Source organism: Colias philodice, chromosome 17 (assembly GCF_061535455.1).
Source record: "Colias philodice isolate Cphi_HAF_F1 chromosome 17, ilColPhil1 Martin Lab GWU primary, whole genome shotgun sequence".
Lineage (NCBI taxonomy): Eukaryota > Metazoa > Arthropoda > Insecta > Lepidoptera > Pieridae > Colias > Colias philodice.
In genome coordinates, this window is record NC_143102.1 from 3,903,772 (window position 1) to 3,931,160 (window position 27,389).

General features: G+C 34.8%; 2 protein-coding genes across 2 annotated transcripts in view; one reads left to right on the forward strand and one right to left on the reverse strand.

The window, feature by feature from the left end:
- The window catches only part of Pgant5 (polypeptide N-acetylgalactosaminyltransferase 5), a 170,599-nt gene that overhangs the window by 107,307 nt on the left and 35,903 nt on the right, over positions 1-27,389 (reverse strand). The window lies entirely within an intron of this gene.
- LOC149480988 (mitogen-activated protein kinase kinase kinase 7-like) lies at positions 339-26,133 on the forward strand. The gene is made up of 10 exons (XM_089706047.1): positions 339-581; positions 654-953; positions 1,280-1,459; positions 2,578-2,713; positions 3,161-3,261; positions 5,769-6,569; positions 7,108-7,201; positions 22,701-22,873; positions 23,761-23,871; positions 24,385-26,133. Exons 1-10 carry the CDS (start codon positions 498-500, stop codon positions 24,478-24,480), a joined length of 2,076 nt encoding a protein of 691 aa, XP_089562173.1. The 5' UTR covers positions 339-497; the 3' UTR covers positions 24,481-26,133.

Here is a 27,389-nt window from a genome sequence, read left to right on the forward strand (position 1 = left end):
GTTTATCTCCTTGAATTGATTATAATAATAACAAGTTATTAAAAACTTAAAAAGTATTTTTATATAATTTTATAAATGATATTTTCCTTGGTCACGGCATCACGCGTGAACGGGTGGACCGATTTCGATAATTCTTTTTTTATAATATTCCTTGAAGTACGAAGATGGTTCTTAAGGAAAGAAAACATAAACATGTACCAAGGGCGAAGCCGGGGCGGACCGCTAGAAAAAAAAGTTCTAGTTTCTAGTTTCTTGATGAACAATATGCCTCGGATCCGAAGTTGCAAAATACATAGGTAAAAAATATATTTGACATTTGTTCTTCAGTTTCAAAGATGGCGGCCTTGTCGCAGTTGCTATTCTTTGCCAAACAATAACGAGAAAATTGATTTAATCAAGTATTTATAACACTTCTTAGAAATAATAGAACTATATTTATATATAAATTAATACCTCAAGAAGTTAATTCTATTGATAATGTGATAATAAGTTAACCCATGGCTTCAAATGTGCAAGACTCGTCTGTCGCTCAACAGACATTTGTTGAGGAAATTGATTACAATGAAATACAGGAATTGCAGGTATTTATTTTTCATTTGGGTATTGTTATGTATTAAACGTATTTATGAACATGTTAATGTGTGTGTGAATAGGTTGTAGGCAAAGGTGCATTCGGTGTGGTATGGAAGGGTTTATGGCGGAACACATTTGTTGCTGTAAAGCACATAAACTCCGAGGCAGAGAAACGGGAGTTTGCGATTGAAGTTCGACAACTGTCCCGTGTGTCGCACCCAAACATTGTGAGATTATATGGAGCCTGTACTAAGGGTGCTCATGTGTGTCTCGTGATGGAGTATGCAGAGGGAGGCTCTCTATACAATGTTCTTCACGTCCGTCCAAAACCTAAATATACTGCAGCGCATGCAATGAGTTGGGCTAGACAGTGTGCAGAGGTAACATCCTTTTGTTGTTGATAATAATTCTACTTATTACTTGAAAACATTTTTGTTGAACAGCAGCTCCAAAAAGTCCTTTGTTTTGCCTTATTTTCAATTAACTTATGCATCTGCTTATATAAAATTATTCAAAGAATGATATAGTCAATATTACATTGGCATTGTCTTGAATCAGTCTAAATGTCTATAATCTATAAAAATTATAAATTGTAAAATTTCTAATAATTGTTAACAACATACAATCATTGGTAACTACTATTAATTACACAAGATTTCTATTTACATTTTATATTTTTAATATAATGAAACCTTTTAATTTTCAGGGAGTGGCATACTTACATGCAATGAAACCGAAACCCTTAATTCACAGAGACCTAAAACCACCAAATTTACTCTTAGTAGCGGGTGGTCAGAAGCTGAAAATTTGTGATTTTGGTACAGCAGCTGATAAGGCTACTTATATGACTAATAATAAAGGCAGTGCGGCATGGATGGCCCCTGAGGTGAGATTGAAATTATGAAGTTACAGGTGTAAACTGTCTGCGAAAGTGTTTGAATGATTGAGATAAATCAGTCACAGTAACAATACATACTCATGTAAAGTCAAATAAAAACAAAGCTTAAAATATAACAAAAATTGATGACTGGAAGTTGTTTGGGTAGGGGCAATGATCTCTTCAAAACCAGGCTGTAAACCACAATAATTTGCATAAAAATATCTACTGAAACAACTGGTACACAAAACAATTATTTTTTGTTTTAAATATCCAGAATGTCCTGTTCAAAATCATAAGATGATGTAGTAAAGATCACAATAGTTCTAAGATTTGTTTTTATAAACAAAGCAAGTTCATTTATTTTAAAAGTGTATAGCAATGTATTTGTTTCAAAATCATTTCTAATAATATGAAGTTGATATTATAAACTTAGCTGCTTAGCTTCATGGAGGAACTGGGGCGGTTTCAGTTTTAGCTGGTATCCTCCCAACTCCCTCTCACGTAAAATAGTTGCTTGACATCAAGTTGCGGAGACATGCCCATATATTATAATAAACTAAATCGTTCCTTGATTTATCTTTGCTGACATAGAGAAGTCGTTTTTGTGTTTGTTTGTTGTTAATATTCTGTGGCTAGCCATGGAAACATTAATATTGGCAAAAATAAATGGTATCACAGACCAGTATTAATAGGCAATTGTTTATGGTAAAATTTGACTTTCTTTCGGCAACTATATTCATGTGTTAGTAGGCACATAGCTACACCACTCGTGACAGCATGCATCCCTCCATATAAATTGTATCTTAGTTGGTTTCCTCCAGTACTACACTATACAATACATCAAGGTCTATAATAGAATATCAAACGCATCCACGGCAAAATAGCATAGCACATCTCTGGTGGAAAGCACCTTAAATCTATACTAATATTATAAATCTGACGAGTTTGTTTGTTTGAACGCGCTAATCTCAGGAACTGGTCCGATTTGAATTCTTTCGGTGTTAGATAGCCCATTTATAGAGGAAGGCTATAGAGTATAGGCTATATATCATCATGCTATGACCAACAGGAGGCACAGCTAGTGTTGTATAAGTCAGTAATCAAATTCTATTTTCTCATTCCAGGTGTTTGAAGGATCATCTTATACAGAGAAATGTGATGTATTCTCATGGGGCATTATTTTGTGGGAGGTTTTGTCTCGGAGAAAACCATTTGAGGAAGGTGGATCGGCATTTAGGATAATGTGGGCTGTGCATACAGGTTAAATTTTATATGAATTATTAATTTGCATATTAAATATATTTTGTATCCAGAGGAACTGATTAATTAATTAATTTATTTATTGTACAAAATAATGTAAGTAAGTAAATCTAGTATAATCTAACAAGGTACAAATATTTTGCTCAATAGGCGGCCTTATTGCTACACAGCAATCCCTGCCAGGCAACTTGGTAGGAAGGAAATGTAACAGCTCGATTAAAAACTTGCTGCCCTGGCAGACATTGTTCTGCTCTATGGCACTTTTACGACTTTTTCTTCTCCATAAGAGGTTCTTAGGTTCCTTTTGCTTGTGCATTGTTGCTTTAACAAAAATGTAAGGAAAAAAAACTATGAATGCTTTCCATGACGATTAGTTAATTAATCAAAGACTTCTAGAATTTAAAATATTTGAGCTTATAAGCATACTCAACTAGAGTTATTTTACAGGTCAAAGACCAAATTTAATAGAAGGTTGTCCGGAGCCCATAGAACAACTGATGACCCAATGTTGGCACAAAGTACCAGCAGATAGACCCAGTATGGCTAAAGTAAGTAAATTTTTACTATTTTCATACTTCAATTATTTTATTTTATATTATGATGAGAAAATAATTGAATATTCAACAAAGAAAAATATTCAATATTCAATATCCACAAATACAAAAAAAACAATATATTCCATATCTTCTTATACAGTGGTGGTCACATAATTAAAGACACCCCCGAATTGACCATAAAAGATTTACATTAGGAAGTACAATTATCTGAAAAAGGTATTAAATCTAGTATTATTTTTATTAAACCATACAAGGCAATATTTTCTTTAAAATGAGGGACAAAAATAGTTATATTCCTTGTTAGTTTCGACACTTGCTCTCTGTGGGAATGTAACACAAACTTTGTTTACGTACGTGTAGCTGGCCACTTAATTAAAGACAACAAGAAATGAGTTATAATTTTTTATAAATAAAAAGAAACAGCATTGTGCTTTTCTTCGTTCGGCCGCGTAATTTCATAAGTCGTTGACACTCCATAATTTTTTTGAGTATTTTTAACTTTTAAAATTAAAATTCATATGTTTGATTGTTTTAATATCAAGTATTATGTTTAAAAACAAGAGTTGCGTCTCGTCCACAAGAAAAATTATTTTTAACTTCCATGATAATTAAAATGTTCCAAGGATATGGTTATGAATGCTATAAAACATGTCAAGATGTTCCACACGACCGAAAACGTACTCAGAAAATCAAAACCAAGTGAAACTACTCGGCCGAAAGATTCAAAAATGGTGTTGTTGGCTAAAAATGATCCATTCAAAGGGTCGAAACTGATACAGTTCAGAGTTGTACGGTGCAGCAGGCTTGAAGGGGGTGTCTGCAAGGACAATTAGACGGAGACTGTGTGAGGAAAACTTGCAATGAAGAGTATCTCGGAAAGTATCTACCTACTGCTTTTGAAAAAACAAAATGTGAAGGCAAGATTTGACTTTGCTACAAAATACGAATACTGGACTGAACGAGAATGGAAACATGTGCTGTTTTTGCATGAAACTAAGATTAATATGAATAATTCTATCAGAAAACAATATGTAAGACGCCATCTCAATAAGGAAATGGATCCAAGATACACTAATAAGTAGTCATACATGGGGGTGGAAATATCAATGTGTGGCGCTGTTTTTCTGGACTTGGTGTTAGACCTGTCAAAAAGACAGAAGGCAACATGGATAAATTCCAGTACAAGTATATTTTAGAGCAATCTATGCTGCCCTATGCGGAGGAAAATGTACCTTTTGTTTGGACTTTTCAACACGATAATGATCCTAAGCACACAGCAAAAGTAGTGAAGTGCTTGTTAAGGAACCAATCTGTAACTGTTTTGGATTGGCCCCCCTACAGCCCGGGTTTAAATCCGATCGAAAACTTATGGAATCAAGAAAGAAAGAAGTCGCAGCAAAGCGGTCATCAAACGTCGACTAACTTTGCAAAGCATTTTCGAAGAATGGAACCAAATTAGTGATGCAACTTGTACAAAATTACTTGCTTCAATTCCCAAGAGATGTAAACCGTCATTACTGCCAAAGGACATGCAACTAAATATTGAAAAGTGTAAAAATGTTTTGTAAATACGTCAGGCATTTTGTGTTGGAAAAATAATCTCATTAAAATAATATTTTTTTTTATATTTCTCATAAGCGAGTATAATGTCTTTAATTATATGGCCAGACCTTTGCTAGGTTAAACTGCTAGTAGTAAGGATGAACCGATTAAAATCTAACAAACCGACAAGTTCTGTTGATAAAATTTAGTTTAGCATTAGACAACACATACCTGAATATTTTAAAATTATTTAACAAGTTCCAATGGTAGTGTGAAAAAAAATGTTGAGAGAAGTGTCTTGGGTAGTATAAAATGCTCTTAGTGTCTTTAATTATGTGACCACCACTGTATATAAAATTCTCGTGTCACAATGTTAGTCTGCATACTCCTCCGAAACGGGTGGACCGATTCTCATGAAATTTTCTGTGCATCATATGTACCACGGGCGAAGCCGGGGCGGACCGCTGGTACATATATATCGTACAGTTTGAAACCCTGAGTACAAACGCATGGTTTAACTGTAGAAGTCACAAATTTGAAAATGTAACTTAAACCTTGTAACAACAATTTTGAAGTAACATCAGTGACAATCTAAACCATCAGGGGTCTCGTATAACGTTACGATGTCTTAAAAAATAGCGTTACGTAATACTTGAACGCTCCCACAGAATCAAAGTCTTAACTTATACAAGGTGAAAGGTAAGACATTAGACGAATTTAGACAGGAGCTTCTACTCATGAAACTGAACAATTTTTGTTCTACAACTTTGCTGAATTCGTAAAAAAAAATTGGACTTTGTAAGGAAACTTCACTAATCAGCTGACCGATTTCCATACAAAGTCCAATTTTTTTTCTACGAATTCAGCAAAGTTGTAGAAAAAAAGTTGTTCAGTTTCATGAGTAGAAGCTCCTCCTCCTTATCTTTCACCTGGTATAATTCTTATTAAAATTGTAGGTAGTGGAGATAATGAAAGCACTGTGTGAATTCTTCCCTGGCGCTGACACGCCCATCAACTTTGATGACCTCGAAGAAGACGACGAGGAATGCTCCGAAGACGGTTACATGATGTACGACACACGGGATAGCTTCGAAACGGAAACAGAAAGTTTAACACAAGCACACAATCCCATACACTATTCAAACGAAACCTCGTCCAATTCGATATACAGGAATACAGGGAAACCACTGTCGCCCAGAGCGAACAGTTTTGTCGAAAGCCAAGTGAATAGGCTCCAACATCTCATGTCGGAACCGCAAGCTAAACCGGCTGCATCTCGAGAGGACGAAAGAACTCTTTTAAAGATTCCGCAAGTGAAAAAACCTGAACAAGAGCCTGGTAGATCACCAGTAGCAGTGAACAAATTAAATTCACCCGTCCTCTCAGATAGGACATACATGCCAAGTGAAGGAAGCACACCGCAAGATACATTAAGAGTCTTCAGAAGTCCTAACATTTTCAGTGAATCGTCTTCCCCTCGGGGGCCGTCTCCGTTAGTGAATTACAATGTTGGCAATATGAACCCTCGGCATATAGATATAGAACAGTATTGGAATAGGGAGAATGAAAAACTATCACCGGCTCGGACTCCCTCGGCTTTAAGTAATAATTCTTCGAGGAAAGAGGACTATAATCAGAATTACTGTGATAGATTGAGCGCGGCAAACAGCCCGATGACGCCAATACGGGAGTACAATGGAAATATGAGGCCAGTGGATTCGCAGTATCAAACTCCGCTGCAAATTGAAGTGGATCCGGTAAGATCGAACAAAACATATCCTTATTTTTAATCCTTTTTTTTTTTATACTATCTTATGATAAGGTTAAAAGCGTATTTTGAAAGCTCATTCAAAGAAAATTAAGTATGGTATGTAGATGTTTAAAAAGCACTGATTTTAACACTTACCTTACCTCAATAAAACATGCAGAGAATATTGTAAAACAAAAAATTCACATAACAAATCTTTTACAATACCAGTTCAGCTTATGGGCTTTATTAACGATTTCTATATTTATAGTGAATTTATTTCATCCTACACTATATAGTTATTAGATATACATATAATTAATATCTGTTAATATAAAAGGTGAAATTAATAATTATTATTTACTTAATACCAATATTTTTTTGCCAGTTCGCAGTTATATGTATAATAATAATTTCTATGTATAATTTATACATATGAATTTGATGATACAAAAGCGCTAAAAAACTAGTACTTAAAATAAAAGTTCGAGACTGAAAAGATCATTTAATTTCAATAAATATAATATTTGAATGGAACAAAATTTCAGAACGCGTGGGAGCTCCGGGATCTGCCGCTACAAGACATCGACGGTTACGTGGAGGTTCGAAATACTGGCGGCTTTGATAAGTTCGTGCCTATTGGTGAGTTGCTTTTTATATTATTATTGAAGGTAAACTTCATTAGGCGCATTGAGAGTAAAATTTCAAGGTCGCTTCATGGCAATACCGTCACGTCATAGAGTAAGGCGACGATTTTGATATCTTTGAATCTTTCCAAAGAAGTTTCACTTCTGCTTTTTTTTTCTATGTATGCCTCTGCGATCATAGACTATGAGCAGAACAAATTTATGGTTCCGGTTTCACCACTTGCTGTTAATAATTATCCTGATATTCAAAGCTTTTTTATGTATATTTTCATACATTATTTTCGTTTTGACGGATAAATAAGCTGAACAGAATGTATCCAGAAATTGTGAATCCAGCCATATTTTATACAAATCTAGATATACTGTTGTTATAAGAATTATTAACAACTAGCTTCCGCCCGCGACTCCGTCCGCGCGGATGTCGGTCTTCGCGTGGATGGTTTATTTCTCCATTTAGAGTAACTCTGACAATAACATCTTATAAAAAAAATTAATCACATATTTGGGTTTGGTATCGATCCAGTAACACCCTGCTATTTATTTTTTCAATATTTTCAATGTACAGAATTGACCCTTCTACAGATTTATTATATGTATAGATTAGTTATATTGTCTCTTAGGTTTATGTATGAATTACCCGGTTATTATTATTTATAGAATTTTCGTAAGCGTTTACGTTTAACTAACATCTCTGTCTGTTTGTGTCATATATGTTTTACATTTAAACGAAAGAATTTGGTTGAATTTGATGTATGGATGGTACCTTGCCAAATAGCAGTTTCGTTGCGAATATAAATCTTGAAAGTAGTGAAAAGAAGCATGGAAATTCGCTTGAAATGGAGGACGGTAATATCGCGAAGTGCAGATGAGCAAAACTGCGGGTGGGCATTTATTATCGAATTATCCTTTGTCTAATTTGCATTACAGCTAATCATCGTTTTTCTTTCACGGTTTGTTTTATTTTACAGGGTGTAATTATAATAACAACTTTTTCCGTTAAATACATTTTGTAATATTAAAGTGCTTGATTTTTATTAACAAGTCTCTGAACCTCGGCCTCGTAGATTTTTAATAAACCGTGAATTAAAAAACATTTAACGTCTGTTCAGATAAAACAAAGACAAACCGACTTTTGAATCACAACATCGATACTATTATGTATTAGGTTTGACAGATTATATAATTCGACCGCCATATTTGATTACCGCTTATTACCATTGAAACAATAATTTAGCAGCAGGAAGTATTTTTGTAGTGCTCTTTATTTTTTATTATTATTATTTTTTAATTTCAATTACACGTTATTACTAATCATCACATCATTTGTGTTCATGATTTCCTTGTGTGCCGATTACAAGTAAAAAACAAGAGTCGATCGAAGACATGTTTTACGAAAACTACTTCTATTGAAATGAGCAACAAAAACTGTCCATACATCCTTAATTACTCATCTCTTTATCCTAACCATTCAACAAAAAGCGTACAAAACACCATAAAGAAAAGAAATACCATGAAATGCACGATGATTCAACTGCCAAATAGTTCGCAACGCATCACTCGGATGAGCAATGTTATAGAAATAGCGGAATCCTTGCCAGGACATGCGCGTGCGCTGATTCATATGTAATGTTGTTTATCTGTCCTTTTTCTTTTGGTATTTGTATGTATTTTGTTCTGGCAAATATGTATCTTTTCTGGCAGACGTGTAGAGTGGTTCGTAGAAGATGTGGTTCTTGCGATTTCGATAAGTTTTGGTTGGTTTGAGGATGTCGTTTGAGTAGGAAACAAAATTGTCGTTAAAACTTGATAATAATGGGTTTTTTGTAATTGGTTCCGATTTTTTGGGTTTTCCTGCGGTTTTCCCTCAACAGCTATCCAAGAAAATGCTTTTTCAGTTCAATCTTACGAAAATTTTTTTGTCTTCAACATGCAATTGTTACAAGTGTGTCTAAATAATAGTATTAAATGAAGTTTATTTTTTTATGCCCTGTTATTAATATATTCAACAGATACCTCGATTGTTATTCTTGCCTTACTAAGCATTAAAATATTGATTTACAAATCGAATACTATAAATGTTTTACTGAATGCCGTCTGTATCCATATATAAATATTTCAACATTGCCATATAATAAAATAATAGGTATGGCAACCCGCAACATTGTGGTACGTGTGTCATAACTATCATTGCTCTGGCCGTCTTCAGCTGTTAAACATATCAGCACGAAAAGCACTTCAAAAGTACCTATTAAATACATAATACGTATATTATACGCAGTTTTAGTTGGCCATACATTGGTACCGTGTGTATTGATTTATACTTATTTCTAAATATAGAGTCGTGTGAACTTAGTACTTATGTAAAACTTGAAGTACGGTTTAGAATACATTCGTACATTCGGCTATAGATGACCTTTATCGTATTTGATATACAAATAACTAACATTTTATTTATAATTATATTTTCTTATTTATAATGATTGGCTGGTTTGGCATAAAAATATACATTATTATTATTGGATTCAGTAGTGCTTTCACAAACTAGAGAGTTATAATATGACATAAATACTAAACTTACTAAAAAATTTATGTGATGTGGGACTCTGCGACAGACGCAATTTCAAATATTTGTCACCAAGACCATCATCTAAGCTTCTCGACTGTAAAATTTAATTATGATGACGAAAATATGTATTCATTCTATTGCTTCCCTTTAAATATGATATGATTATATTTTAATAATTATCACAGTTTGTTGACGGTACACGCTTTATGCGTTGCCATTTATAATCCTGAATTAAATTCATGAATTTTCATATGATGCAGATTTAGATCAGTATTTTAATATCCATACTTAATATATTAGGTCATACAATTATTACAACCTACTGTACTGTACTAAGTTTTCCATATTGTCTGATTTATAAGAGTAATTTTAATGTTATTACGAATAATGGACATAGATATAATAAGTGGTACATTATTTATGTAAGAGTCCTAAGCTATGTCGTCACTCGAAGTTAACAATGTCAGTGGACATAAATCCAAAACACTCGAATTTTAATAGGATGTTGTGGTAATCTTCCATCGTAATTCCTGTTATATCATTGTAAGAACATCACGGTTAATTCTAATAGTTGAATAGTTGAATAGTCCTTGTATTGAACTTATAGGAAGAGTATCATAGTTTATAAATGTAATTAATATTGAATGTTGCTCATTCTTTTGAATTACGCTAAAATATATACTCGCTATCAGAATTCACATTAAAACGATTGTATAAACTAAGTATCCACGGGTAATCGTTCTGAAATTTATTAAGTAAACGAAAGAAACGATAAAACAAAACTCAGCTAACCGTTTCGCAGAAGCTCTGGGCGCTGGTCTAACCGTTTAATTATTTAAAGATAAGAGCTGAGAGACGGGGGTTCTCGGAACCATGGCAACAAACAACTTTGCCATTTGACAAGATGCGTTTGCGAATAGTTTGGGCGTTGCTCAGCGTAGTACAGTCGGCATATTTGATTTTCGTGCTATGTTTTATGCGACAATTTTGATTTATTTTATATTTAACACGAAATTTTAAAGACATTTAAATTAGTATTTCGTTTATACGCAAACGCACACATTTAAAGAATCGATGAGAAAGTTTTTACTGGAATTATGGAAGGAAAACAGGAAAATGAAAATTGTTTAACGATAAATATATTTGACAGAAAAAAGTTTGGGATTTAAAACAAAAATGAAAGAGATAAAAAGGAAATGACTAAATTTTTCTTCATATATTTTTTTAAGAAACGTATATTTTTAAGTGGCCTGTTGTTTGCTGTGGGTGTAAATAATAAAAAGCATCTTTAGCTTAATGTAATTGCGGCGTTGATAGAAAGTCCGGTGTGTTTTTCAGCAATGTTTATTGCCAATTTCCGATGGCCCATTTGATTAGCGGTAGCAACTATATTCTCATTTTATACGCGTGCTAAAAATCTAATTTTCCTGAATTAACGCGAGCGACCTATTTCACTTCAAGGTCTCAGGTATAAAATTAGAAAAATGAATGAATAACGATTTTTAGTCACATGATTGAGGTGGTGCGTGTCTAAACGCGTTATAATGGAGGCGATGGGTATTTCGGTTGCATTAAATTCGACTAGGGGATTGTGTGTGCTCGGAGCAGATGCGTTTCAGGACGGTCCCGTGTGAGTCACGTTTCTCGGAAGAGGCCAAACTATTTTAGACTGTGTCCGCTTACCTTCTAGGAACCGCGATGTGGGACCAACGACCGATCTAAAGTATTGTTAGATCGTGAACGGGGTTGTTCGCTATTACGAGTTCCTTGTTTTATTCCCGCTAGTCTGTTTGGGTCTGCCTCCAGGAAGTCTCGGCTCGATTAATCAACATTTATATAATGATTCACAATACATCTGGGGATGTATTTTAATGAGCGTATACGGAAACTGTTGTGGAGATAAATTAAATTCTATCAATAACGTTTCATGGCTAAGTAAATACTTATTTTAAATAGATTTTTGCAATAAAACTGCCCATTTGGTATATCAATTATTAATATTTTAGTAACGAATTGAAAATTAACACCAATATTGTAAAAAGAAAAGTTATTTTTGATAATCATTTAGAATAAAAAAAAACTGTGAAACTATTGTGAGAAAAAATTACTGGGTAGGTAAGGTAAATTATTCTCGAAAAATGCTTATAATAGAGCTGTTGATGGACAACTCTTATCAGTTACATATCTTCATTTCAAGATTTACTTTGCCCACTGCTAGTGTTCAAATCCATTTAGATTCTTCCATTCAACCATTTTCTTTATAAATATACATTCAAGATATTCTTCACTTTTTCTTTGTTCATAGCTCATGTTGCTCCTCCATTCAAACTAACACACGGTCAAGATATTCTTCTCGATTTCATTTCTTTGTTCACTACGACTCTGACTCTTGGTGCTCTCAAATTCCATTATCTAGGCGTTGAAAGCACGCGTTTCCTGTCGCGTCAATATTGACCGGCGCGGCGTCCGCGCAAATGGCTAGACTGTTCCTGTTTATATTGTGCTTCCGGGGAAAATGATGGCTCCACAAAGACCTGTTTGTTTATGAATCATGGTTTTAAGATTTTGTCTGTTTGTAATGGGCATTGACAATGATGTGATATTATAGTTATCGTAGTTTTGTTAAATAATAGTCTCAAACTCTTAAATAAATCTTCTTGATTACAAAGTTAGAGTTTCACCAACATATCTATAATATAAAAATGAATCCCAAAATGTGTTGGTAAGCGCATAACTTGAGAACGGCTGAACCGATTTCGATAATTCTTTTTTTTATTATATTCCTTGAAGTACGAGGATGGTTCTTATGTAGAGAAAACGTAAATATGTACCACGGGCGAAGCCGGGGCGGACCGCTAGTTACTTAATAGTTACTACATTACAACTACAAGTAATATAAAAAAATAAGCGGCAAGCGTTTCTTAGTCTATATCGCATTTTGTCCTATCTACTATGTACATTTAATTATAGACCAATATTGTAGGTACTGTATAATGAATTGTGACCATGTTATTCAACGCAAGTGTAATAACAGTATCGTAATGTAAATAAGTCGTAACACTCCCATGGGCGGCAGGCCTCTTGCTTCTCACGCGCTGATATAAACAAATGTGTTGATTTTTATATACTTTCGGCCTTTGAGAATCGATCCGTTTTCTGCGAATTCCACTTAGTGATTACATGAGGCAGTTACGTTTTATGACTAAGCGCTACTACAATTATCTGATAAGCATCTTTCTATGCATATAAATACAATGGCACAATCGTTTAGTTATTTTAACTGATATGTTGTTCGTACTAAATAAGTTATTTGATATTTCCCTTGTATAAGTGGAAAAGTAGCTGATGTTCAAAGTTCCATCTAAGTATTTATATTCAGGTGAACGCGACAGAGTAACTTTTGCATTGATAATATTAATCTGGTTAGATTGCTAACAACTAACAAATCTTAACCATTTCATACAATTTTAATGTATACGACGAACCTAAAAAATTGAGTATTCCCTATTCGATATTTTAAATAAACATTACATTTATTAAACTTATGTATAACATCAAAAATAAAGTTTGCTCTAAATAAATATAGGAAGTTATGAATCAAGAATATAAAAAAATACTAGTGCCTAGTAATATTTATTTTCACATCAACTAAATGTCACACGGCTATTTATGTGTTTATCAGTTACTATTTTCATAGCATCGATTCTTAATTTAATCAAGCTCTAGTAATCACAACCAAATTAAACGTAGCAAAACACGTAGGTACACTCACGCGCGATTTTTATAAGCTCTTAGCTTTCTAGTTGTTTATAACTACATTAACAGCGGGCACGGAACGTGACGCGTAATCCCCGATTGTTAAATTGATCCGACACATTTGTCCGATGTCAACAGAGACGCATCGCGCGTGCACGCATGAATCAGCTCGCTACAATTAATCTAATTTAGGTTTATTGGGGAGGCATGGCGCGGGCTCGACGTCGCACAGTCTCGCGCCGCCGCGGCCAGCCGGCGCATCGGTGCAACCAGATGCATTCGTAGTCGATCTGAGGGTTTAGCGCTCTACACGCGTGCTCGTACCGAACTAATGCGAAACTAATGTTCCCATGTGTGCTATAGACCAGTGAGATGCCGCAAACGGATTGCTCGGTTCAAGTTTCGATAACAGTGCAGCCGAATAGCAATAAATTGCAAGTGTTTGTTGACGTTTTCATGAGTGAGTATCATGAGTGTGGAAAGATGCGTTTTTTTCGTTGTTATGTATTGTGCAATAGTGCAAGGGTAATATTTATAACTTGAATCAAACATCACACTTATTTATAGGATCATAATAATACATATACTTACATTGTAATTTACTAACAAACGAACTGTACGGTTTGTTTGTGTTCCATGGTGTATTAGTTATGTAATGGAGAAAATGTAAATTTCACCAAATAATCTAAATCTAATTAAATTGCACTCATCTTGTACATAGGTATATATTTTACCCTGATAAATTATCATTTATTTTTCTATCAAATTATGTTATTTCTGAATATTAATCCAATAATCGAAAAAACGAGTTCAAAATAATTATCATAAGTTACTTGGACAAAATGATAGGTAATATCTAAAATATATTAATCAATCAATCGAAACATCATTGTAAGAACAAAATTATATTTCCGATAACCTAACACTCAAAATATTCGAATCATACGTATAATAATTAATACATTTCACAAGGTACTATCTTTTACCAACCAAAATAAAAAGCAGCCAAGCGTCGCGCACTTGTAGTAAATTTATAAACTATCAAACTCTGGGATCATTGGCTGTCCAAAGGCAATGCCAAATCTTTCGACAAACAGCCACCCGGCGTCGATAGAAGTTTTCGTTGAGACGATGAATCATTTATAATTATTTGTGAGCGAGCATTAAAATGAACAATTAGGATGTACCTTCAATGAGCACGTTACACTATTTCCTAAGCGTTTTTGTTTCGACGTCGCTCTCTCGAGATTTATGCTCGACCTGCTGGACCAGCTGTGCTCTTCCAGTGAGGTCTTTGAAGTCAAAAATATTCTGTTTACGCGACTGTTTATAGAGCTAAGCGGCCCTCGGTGATTACACATGAGTTACGACGTTTGTTTTGATGTTCCATTTAAAAGAACTCATCGATAAGTTATCGTTTTATTTGGAATAGCGTCTCGTCCGACTCCGCGACTGTTTAGACTTTGGCGAAAGTCGAAAGAAACAAATGAGGAGCGGTGAGACATTTTGCAGACGGCGCTTAGCGGTGATTCAGCCTGGAACACAATTGCCTTTATAGCATCGATGGTGGTGCGCAACCGGGCCGTTGGCATTGGATCGTTATGACTAACCACCGCTGTAGATATAATCAAAATACACGACAAGTTTATTTCTATTTAGAACAGAAGCCCTCCCGATATAATCGTCTAAAAGAATATCGCTGATTTTTTGACAACGTAAGTAGGTCGGGGCTCGTGCCTGCGTCACTAGCGAGCCAGGAGCGGTCGCACATTGCTTACGCAAACTTGCTAACGCTCCCATAAAATCCATGGTCTTGCAGTTTTTATGCGTTTCCTATACTAGACTTCCGATAATAAATTTAAAATATTTAATTTTTACACTGCCTATTTCCGCTATATTTTTTCGCAGTAATAATTATTTCTAATTTGTTTATCGTACTCATGTTGAATAGGTTTTGTATCTTATTTACTTCTTATCTCACGATTTCGCACACTTTTATATTTTCTTTACAATACCTGCTTTATAAAACAAATAAGCAATTAAAGTAACTTAATAGATTCAAGGACAGGTCATTTACTTCTTCGCGTATTTACAAAACTCTAAACACTAAGGGGGTATATTTATGTATGATTGTTTCTATTTATACTTAGAGCTTTCTGTCGTAATATACTAATTAAATATTGAACAGTAAAAAATTTAGAAGTTAGCCAAGCTGTTTTCGTTTTTCTTTAAATTTGAGATAAAATTTCAATTTATTTATTAACTACAAACGTCTAATTAATTTCATTAACTGTAAAATATTTTGAAAAAAAACCCGTTTACTAAATATACAGGGTGTAATCGTTAAGTGTGCACAGGCGATTATTCCGTAACTATAACAGATATCAAAAACTTTAAACTGATATTGAAAGTACTATACCTAGTGAGTAAAATGATAATAATAACTTTTTTAAAATAAAACGAGTAATATCCAAAAATGTTACATGAAACGCTCCCATACATGCTGTTTTAAATACATTGCAAGAAATAATGAAAATAGATAAAGGAATCACATGACTTGTTTAATTTAGCTTGGTTATTCTTATTTCACCAATGCAATAACAACAGGTAAAGGGCCACGGTAAGTCTTGCTGAAAAAATTCAATTAAAGGCATTTTCACTGTGACGCAGCATATTAAAATTAGAGAGAAACATTTTTTCCAACATTGTTAAAATCAGTTTGAGTGCCGTAACGTATTTGGGAGCGCACCTCCGAAATACACGCGTGACTCAGCCCGCGCTATTTCACAACGATGCCTTTGCCAATCGCTTTTGTATTGCTTCCTGTTGCTGCCATTATACTACACTTTTTAACTCTCCACTAGACTGTTATAGCGTGAAATATTAACTGTGTGAGAGGCTGATTCAGATCCCGTTGCATCATTCATATTTCATGTTCAATGGCCTGCTGGCAAAAATTTGTACTGCGTATTGTAATATATTTTGTTTAGTATGTTTGATCATCAAACTGCTCTTATTGATATTATAGGTGAAATAGATAAGCAATATTTAAGTACAACATTGTTCGATTTAGTTATACTTGAAGTACCTACTGCGTAAGAATCAATAATAATGCCAATGATATAATACTACATAACATGCAACGGTAATAATTGAGTAACATGTTCTCGATATGTATATGCTTTTTCTTGTAATTCACCTCCAAAGTTGGAGGTTTCTTTTATCCTTGACCTGTCGTATTCTGTGCTCAACCGTGAAACTATAACACACGTTCAAGGAAAATGGTCTTCATAAATATTATTCGCTTTTCCCTATTCTACAAAAATTTCTGGAAAATAGATATTCATAGCCAAGAACTTGAAAAAAAGTCCTTCGAAGTGGAAATCGTTTTGAATATCCTCTATAGATAAAACTGTTTAGTCACCCAATATATCAATTAATTGCTACTGATTTGTGTATCGATGTTGTTCTTTGATGTGATCTGGATCCGATCACGTACACAGAGCGTTAACGAGGATTGCCCTAGATCTTATTTTGCCGTAGAAGTTGGCACGAAATTGTAAACTGCCCTCCTTACAATAGGCGCTAAATACCCAAGTAGTATTTCACTGACAGCGCACATTCGTTTGCTTTTAAGACGTATATTTCACAGTCCACGCATTTCTGTGGCCATCAATTGTGCTAAGTTTCTACCCATATTTAAAGAGCATCAATATATCACCACAAATTTCGTCTCATATTAAACTACTTTCTTTAAATTTATGTGTCACTTGTATTCTGGCCACTTGATTCACAGAAACAAAATTAACCCCAGTCGTATATTTTTAATAAAGTTCCTGCCATATGAAACGTTAAAGAAAAATATGAACGTATACACGCCAATAAATTATTTGGATTGTCTCATCACTAATTTAAAATGTGAGTATTATTGTCCTTTATATATTTGTTTAAAAACAGCGCACAAGGACACCTAATTTCGTACTGCAGATATTTCCGGATCGAATGAAAGTGTCTTGGGTGAATCAGATTTTTTTAAAGTTGTATGTTCTACGTAACTCCCTGTCATCTGCTCAACGTTAATCTAAGATTAAAAGTTTGTACATTCAGTGACTTTCTGGCACACGACTTTAAAGTAGGTGTCAGCTTTTCAATCTTCCCTAGCTAATTACAGTTGTCGTTATAAAATATTCTCGTTTTCTTTTATCCGTGTGCTAGCTGTACATCTTAATTAAGCCGCGCACCATGTCAATCTCTTTAGTTGGGGATTTTATCTAGAAAATGCGTAAAACCGTCAACGATTGAAAAAACTATCAGCCAATAAAAAGTCTGCTTATAAATGTCACCAGACTGACGCAATTAGAAGAGTCTGTGAGCCGTCCCGACTCTTGACGTCGAATCGAAAACATATTAATGCCACCGATCAAAGAGATCCAGTGACTCATGAATTTACGAGGTCACCAAAATAAAACACTGGGACATCTGTTTCCATAGCGGAAAACTTCTCGACTAGAAATTGTTTAAGTAAATAGGCATATAGCAAGTCTATATCATTTTATGTATTCAATTTATAAGGCACGTGATGTTTTGACGTCATGTTTGTTCCAAGTCAAGTCAATACTACTACTGTGGTGATATTGTTGCCAATTGTGCAGGTAAGATTTGGAGGTGAAACCCTTTAAACGACAAATATTTCAGATAGAGCTAAAGCGATACACGTATTAACCAAAATAATATTTAATTTATAGCTGTTTAGTGCAGCTCGATTGTTTAGACAACGTTTCCGTTGCCAAAACCAATTTCACCCATTGTCATTTTTCGGTGTACAGTATCTAACCGCCCAAACCATGCCTGCGAGTCTGTTTTGATATGTTCTATCAAGTGTGACACTATTTATTGATACTCTTATTCTTTTACAAAAAATGGTGCTCCTTAATAGCCTCTTTTCAATGAAAATTTTATCGGTACCATATCCTGTACACAGTCTGCGAAACTAAAATACACCCGCGTTAACTGTTGCTAGTTAAAGTTTTATGGTTCATCGAAGTCCGCAGTCGTAAAATGTGTCGTGTATTAGTCATGATCTAACGAGTGCCCGGAGACGATCAGTCAACAGCTTCCCCACTACGCCAGATGCCTGTCAGCGGCGTGTGAGCGCGTTAATTATCGCACCTTTGTCACAATTATCTTTAATACTCGAATATACTTGATATATCAACAACGATACTCGGATTATTGCAATTACGTCTATCGGGATTACAAAGATTTCCATCAGTATACAGTTTGCGCGTGCAAAATTAGCTTACATGATTACTTTTTAAACGGCTTCCATGAATCCGTATTACGTATGATTAATATAACATTACATAAATTTCAAACAATCTTCATTCAATCATCGAATGATATTGCAATCTACAGTTGTTTATATTATTCAGGCAAAAAAAGCCATATGACTTTGCTTTTTATATTTATAATAATACTAAAATAATTGTGATATTGTAACTTAGTTATTCTAAAAGAATATGACTGTTAATTTCGAAATATTTTTGCATATTTGCAAGTACATGCAATTTGTAAATCATTTGTTTTGTTACCTGTGTACCTCACCCCTAACGACGCATCATGTTCTTGTCAGTATGTTATGACTTCATCACATGTCATTAGGCAGAAAAGCATTTGTTTATGTCTAAAATACGTGGGTTTTGCGCACTGCACCTTGGCTACCGTGTAGTGTAATAATCATTCTATGAATTAGGGCCGACTGCGATGCTGCAATCGCTCCACTGTATTCCGTTACTCAATGGGCACGCGAGTAGTACTATCGCGATATTATTAGCTGATGCGATATAACGTCGATACAACGTAATAGATTTCGGTTATTTTTCTAAGTCATCGTGTATGTAATGTATCGGTAATGGCGCACAAGCAGCGACTATAGAAGTAGTATGTCGGGATGCAAAGGCGAGCGTGGGTGCGGGTCGTCGACCGAGTGCAGAGCGGTGCGCGTACGCCCTGCCAGCAAAGATGGCAGAAAACCTCACGAAGGGCGGCAGCGCACGGCGTCCGCATTTAGCTCGGCCTGACGCGGCTGAGTCACCGCACCGCGAATAGCGGCGGTTTGTTGTTGCATCGCTCCCGGCTCTCCCGCCGATTCAGTGCTGCCATTTTAGCGTATTCGGCGCTTGATTTCTCGCTTTGCTACGTTTCTTGGACATCTTGCTATTTAAGCGCCTCCCAATTACAGATATAAATTGGCACACAAATTATTGTCTACAGAAATATGTATTCAGATTCTATTTATTTCCTTGAGACGTTATGGACAAATGAAACGGTCTTTGGCAAGCTTCGTGGAGAGTATAAGGACGATAAAATTATTATGCAACTTTAACGTAACCCTTGTAGGTATCCCAGTATTTACACATGTTATATCTCTTAAAATTAATTGACTCCAGCGATAACTTATTTCTTTTTACCCTTATCTACGGAAAGGAATAGTTTTTGTGCGATCGAGGGTGCTTACTACAGTAATTCTTTATTCCTATTTTTTTTTCGTATTCTTTATACGTCATAATATCTCTTTTGAATTAAAAATAAATAAATTTTTTCTATGCATAGATATTGGTATTCATTTTTCTACACTATGTACAGCACCAACCCTCGCGTAGCTTCCGAAGCTTTCGAACACAAGCTCGCTGAAAGCGCTGTACAGTTTTTCCGGCGTAGCGGCGCGTGTGGCGTGCGGCGATATTTCGAGCGGTGGCGCGGGCAGTGCTGCGCGCACTGTCTCGGCGACAAGACGTGCGCGATGCCCCCGCTGCCCGCGCCGCCGCGCCGGCGCTGCGCCGACGTCGTCACCGTCAGGGACACAGTCAGCTGTAGTTGGATATTTTACAGTGAGTGTCGCTCGGCTCGCCCGCGTCTGCGTCCGCTTCCGTGCGCTATACGCGGAAGCGATCCCGATACACCGTAGGCCACGTTTTACGTCAGTGTATCGCGAATATTCGTGCATAATACATTTCGGCAGCGGTTACCGATTTTGTGCGGTCCTTTTGTGAGTTCTCATTTTTCGAATTTTATTTACGCGTTGTGAATTTTATGGATTCGGTTATTACCGATTGTGCGTTACGCTCGTGTTTAGGTTGACACCTTCCGCTTGTATTATTATTGGCCGCTTTGTTTTATTCACTACCGCCATCTATGTGCGGGTGGGGTGATCGCATCGTGGTCGACGAAATCTAGGTGAAGCGTCTGACATCAGCACCCGGAGTAAATTTAACTCTTGACGTATTTAACCCTGCCGTGGTACTGCGTTTGATTCTTTCGAAGCAAGTAGTATAAACACTTCTTATTTTCGTTGCCCAACTGTTTATTACGACATTGAATTGCTATTATTATAATTGGCCGTGCTATTGTTGTACGTATGTTACGGTTAAAATCTTGGCTACACGTAATGAGCGTATTTATGTGATATAATAATAAAGTGATGCGACGATAAATGTTGGCGTAATTGTCGTGATAAATATAAATAATATTGAATCATAATACATAAATTATTATCATGCTTAACATCACGAATAATTAATTAACGTAATAACCAGTATAAACATAAAATTAAAAAAAATATATTATCTGTGAATAATCGTTGCAAATTAATCTACAGTTTCATTAAATACAAATCGTGTAATAAATCTAAATTGAATATGTTTCTAGGAATAGTTATTTGTTTTATAATGATAAATTAACATATAGTCACGAAGTAATCGTTTCGAATCAAAGATTTCCTTATGTTTCTAGGTAAAGTCCAAATCATAATAATTGAGATGTATGAATCCGGTTATTTATCTTAAAAGAATACTAACTATGTATGTACGGTACTATAAATCTAGTATGAAAATTTAAATGAATAAAACTTATAATACCTATAGAATAAAACATCATTAGAAAATATAACAGGCAACTGTGTGTGTGTGTGACCCATAATAAAGAATTTCAAAAACAATTTTATAATAATCAATTTATTAGTCTTTTAGTGTACGTAATGTACTTACATATGAATAATCTAATTCGATGACAAATAAAACGCTAGTGTAAATAAAACAAGATTGCTAACTCACACAACAGAGCACTTTTCCTCTATATAGGTATTTTATGAATTTTATAAAGTTTGTATGTGTAATATGTATACTCTACACATTAAGGTCCTAGTATACAAGTACTAATAATGATTAACAATCAAAACAAAAACATGAGGAGGAAAAAATGCTATGCCGTTTCTCATCAATTTTTTATTTATAAAAATATGTGTAGACAACGGAAACACTGACATTACAATATGTCAGTAGCAACTAACAAAACCTTTTCCTTCCACGCTTCATAATAGAATCTTCCAAATCTTCCAATAATTTAATCAACCATCTTGATCATAAATAAATCTCTTCCTATAATATATCGTAACATATCTGTCACAACCTTTCTACTTCACATTGCCATTTAAAAAAACGCTTCAATTGATTATATTGAGGTTTCTTTGATTGAAGAATTCTCCCAAACATTCTACTTCATCATTAGCACTAACTCATTGTTCAGAACAGCGGTTTTCAAAATTGAAAAAGCCCTAATGATTGCCAACCTCCCAAAGGAGGTCCCACTTTAAGGAGAAGAAGATTCTTCTCTTTTCATGGCCCTGTTCACAATGAATGTCGTCTATGTTTGGCCATCATTGTAGGTGTGTCTTAATCGCCGTAATGGCGGCAAATATCGACGAGCATTTGTTGGGCCGACGTCGTCCATTGTGAAGGCCTTTAAGATGTTAAGACGATTCCATTTAAAACGAATTCGTTTCATTCGATTATCTTCAATGATTGGCGTGAAAGGATGCGGGTTCGAGTTCCGCCTCGTGATCGAATTTTGACGTGACAACGTCTTATAATTCGATTGAGCCGGCTGCACGCTCGAAAAAACATGACTCATGCGGCGTTACCTCGCTCTGAGGCGTTCCATGTAAGGCTTGAAGTGCAAGCGAGAGCGCGGAACGAGTGACAAAGAAGCACAATCGGCCTTAAGACGTTGTCACGTTCAACTATCGTCAGTAAACCGACTTTACAGACAACCAATTTTTTTTCTATTCTTTATAAATTTATGGTAACTTATATATGTAATGTTTCTTGTATGTTAGGTGAGAGCAGCAGCTCGGGCTCGGGCGCCGCGCCGCACTCGCCGGACCCGGACCTGGACTCGATGCACATGATGCTGGACCCGCACCTGCGGCCCATCTCGCCGGACCTCGCCAACGACGAGTCCAAGCGGATCTTCGAGGAGCACAAGCAGCTCGCGCAGGAGTACCTTAAGGTGAGATATCTTGGAGATTACTCTTGAACTCTTCTAGTATATGTGCCGAATTTTACCCCGCATTGCTCCGCTCCTATTAAATAAATCTTAATGTATATAAATCTCGTGTCACAATGTTTGTCCTCAATGGACTCCTAAACCACTTAACCGATTATAATAAAATTCGCACACCATGTGCAGTTCGATCCAACTTGAGAGATAGGATAGTTTAAACATGTAGGTACCACGGGCGAAGCCGGGGTGGACCGCTAGTGGTATATAAAGCAAAGGTATAGCCGTCCTCGATCAATGGTATATGATATAGCGGGTAGACTGAAAATCAGCGCTGTTCGGATGCTAGCCACAGCATAGCTGAGTCTGTTCCGATTGCCTAATATCTATATACTTTTAAGTTAAGGTAGTCTAAGTTTTTGTTGGCAATAAAGCTTTTTTTCTTTCTTTCTTTCAGTATATCTAACACTGAAATAATTTTTCAAATCCGACCCGTAGTTCTTGAGATTAGTGAGTTCAACTAAACTTACAAACTCTTCAGCGTTTTATATGGTATCCGCGCTGTTATTCGTCTACGAAGTCAAAATCTATGGGAATGATACTTTACACCGCAGTAAATAGTAGCTTACGTCACTCTATACACAGACCTGGGACCGTATTATGACCTCTTATTCCCAGTCAGTTTACGCCGTGAATTGAACTGACTGGCAAATTCATATGCATAATTAACCATTGCTGGTTATTGCGATCATAATATGAATTTGCCAGTCACTTCAATTGACGACGTAATCTGTCTGGAAATAAGAGGTAATAATATGGCATCAGCTATTCTCTATCATATTATTTTCCAACTATCTCTTTCACAAAGTTTAAAAAAATAAACTTTTTAATTTCAGATTCAAACAGAGTTAGCATACCTCAGTAAACACAAATCAGAGTTAGAAGAGAATATGGACGACGATGAGTTACGGCAAAAGAGAGAGATTATACAACTGGAGAATGAGAAGGTAATTAAATCATGTTACTTTTTTACTTCGAAAATGTATATTATATGTTTTACTCGTTTTTACAACAATTCTGAGAATAAATATTTATTTTTTCCATAGCAAAAAATAATTTAATAAATAAAACACAACATTCTTACCCAAAATTTTAATAATTTTATGATAAACTAGATTTCTGCCCGCGTTTTCAAAGGAAAACCCGCATAGTTCCCGTTCCCGTGGGATTTCCGGGATAAAACCTATCCTATGTGTTATTCTGATGTATAAGCTATATTGTGGTAAAGTTTCATTCAAATCCATTCAGTAGTTTTTACGTGAAAGAGTAACAAACATCCATACATCCATACAAACTTTCGCCTTATTATAGTATTGTGATGTGATGTGATGTGAATTGTGATATAAGAAAGTGAATTATAAGTTTAATCATGTTTATTAAATTAAATATTGTCATATTACTTTTCGTCAAAAATTCTATATATTAAACTCCATAAAATAATTATTTGTATTTTCTTCCAGGACTCACTAATAAAACTATACTGCACGTTGAAGAAGCAAGTGGCCCGCGCTGAAAACGAAAGTTGGCTGCTCGCTGAGGACGCGCCGCACGAGTGACACTTACACTTACACTTGCACTTACACTTACACTAGAGACACTTTGACACTTAACATGTTGGAAGTGTCGTGAAAGGGTGTTTTAGAACATCTAAACACTGGAGAAACTTTGATAATAAACATGTTAGGGCGGTAAATGGTTATTTTCGTAAAAGGGGTTTAAATATGTAGATTGTACAAATGATCGGTATAATCAGGTTATTTAAAATTGTTCAATTGTTTAGAATTTGTTACTAAAAAATATGATGAATTATGTAGGTCACATTATTAACTTTTATAATTTTGTTGTATTCTAGTCAAAACTAGATTGCTTTAAAACCTCAATTTAATTTTTTTTTTTTAATTAATTTAGCACACAGATTGGCAGTCAAATTTTAAGTGTCTTTCAAAATGAAGTGACTATTACCCCTACTAAAAAAAATTGAAATATAAATCGAGTTTAGTGTGAGTTTGCGACGCGAAAAGACTTGCGTGACATCTGTGAGTACTCCGTTGTAACATTGATCTCAAGTCGCCAAATGAGCCTTCGTTATTTTGTACATTTGTAGGCGTAGCTAGTCTTATTATTTATTTTATATTAAGGCCAATTATGTAGTAGTTATAGATAAATTACAGATTTTTTTAAATTGATGTTTTTTTTATAAAAAAATTGGTTGTTTGTAAAGTAGGTTTACGATCGAGATGTTTACGTGATAACGTCTTATTGGTGGCAGCGCTCGAGATGAGACGGGAGATCGGTCCGTCTCTCTCTCGTTATACCTGCGATCGCGCTCGTGAGGTTTTGGTGTGACACAAGTTTCTGAACATGTCACCCGACTAAAACGATTTTAAAAACGTTATCACGTTAAAAAAATATATGGAAAAATATTCTTCTAGATATGTATGATTTTTTTTTGTTATATTGACTAGCTACGCCTATGTTTCAATACAGGTTTTTTTGTGTATGTGTTTAACAAAATGTAGATGCTTAATGAATTTATAATTTCACATTCAGGACGATAGAAAATTCTTCTTGTTAACTCCAAAATATCACTATTCATTACTTATAAAAGATAATAATTTTAGTATTCAGTGTAAAACATACATTTTAACAGAGTTGGAGATTTTTCTATCATTCTCAATGTCATTGCCATTTTAGATTTTATCCAGGGTTTTTTTTATGTTTTTGGTATTTAATATGATAATTTTTGGTTTGTAAGCAGTCAATGGAAAACAAATGTTTTGCTTAGCAAGCATAGGTAATATTTTGGGTTCAAGATAAATAAATCATTGTATTAAAACAAAAATTATATATACTTTGTAAACATCGGCGCAAAGCCATAAATTGCGACTGCTTTTAGTAAAATAGAATTTTTCTCTCGGGAATTGAGCACAAATAGATAACTATAACAATATTGTTATGTCCGGATAGCGGAGATGTTATCTGAGTTTGTTTTGTTTTACTAATCGTAAATAAATAATATTCAAAAAAGCACGTTTTAGTGCTTTTTGCAGTTTAGACACCTGTGGAAATTTAATCTATTTTGGTAAATGGAATATTTGTTTAAACTAAATTCGTTTTGTATTTGTGTGTATGTAATCGATTTTATTAAGTTAGTATTAGTAGTATTAAGTATTATGTAAATGTTAAGTTTAATAAATTATATACTGAAATATTTTGTTTTATTTTTAACCTACAATAGATTCATTAGTAGAAGATAGAAGTACAAATTGATAAATAATTACGACGTAGCAGACAAATCAGTTCATACTAAAACATTCATACATATTGATAATTGATAAACAGATGAGACGTTTTTTATCTAATATAATTTAAGAAAAAATATGCCTATGATAGCTTGCCTATCATATGCGACGCACATACGTAGATTTCAACTAATTAGGCGGCCAAAACTCGCCACCTCAAAAAATTACGTAAGATAAGATAACCATTTACTCAGGTAGTAAACATTTCCGGGAATACAATAGGCACCCGCACAATTGTTTCCCTAGGGTAGTCTGAATTCGATAGTCGCTTAACGTGTACGTGTCTGTTCTCGGCCGCGACGGTACCACATGAGTAGAAAGACGGAACAGAGACTAAGCTTCTTAAGAACGTGCAAAATTGTTACCTATTTTGTTAGGGTTGTCACAATAGGTTAAGACAAATTAAACAAAACATTTGTTAAATAGTTTTATAATTACACACAATTACATACATACTTACAAATGTTAAACTTGTAATAATAATGAAAGGTAAAAACACACCGTGTACAATTCTCTTCTTATTAAAAAAGGACCTAATAAAATAAACGCAAGTAGGTACTTACTTGAAAAAGTAATAATCAAAATATTTACTCACCTATTGTACTACCTGGGATAGTTGACGTATGATATATTTTTAGATTTTCTAGTATGATTCATACACACAGTACAATATACAACCATTTTTAATAATAAAATATTACGTTTTATATTAAAATATTCAAACTTGCAAGTTGCAACTAATAAAACAAACAACGTGCGTCGTATCAACCCTGAGACTGTCCTCAGCCTGTGCAAGCGCAAACCGGTTTTTTCCAGAATCGCTGCGTACGCGACAAGCGGCCTGAGGTCACACACACATGCCCCGCGTACTTGTAGTAGTGCAATCGATTCGCGCGGTTGTTTGAAGCTTAGTCTCTGTTCCGTCTTTCTACTCATGTGACGGTACTAAGAATACCACTAGTCTAAAAATCATAAAGCAATCATAATCATAGCTTAAATTAAACTAAAACGATCTAAAACATTATTCAAACTCAAACAGTTATTTATTCAATTAGACTTCATATAAAAGCACTTTTGAATCGTCATAACATTTTTTACATTTACCACCATTTACCACATTTACCATATTCGATATTGAAAGAACACATTGTTGCATACTTTTT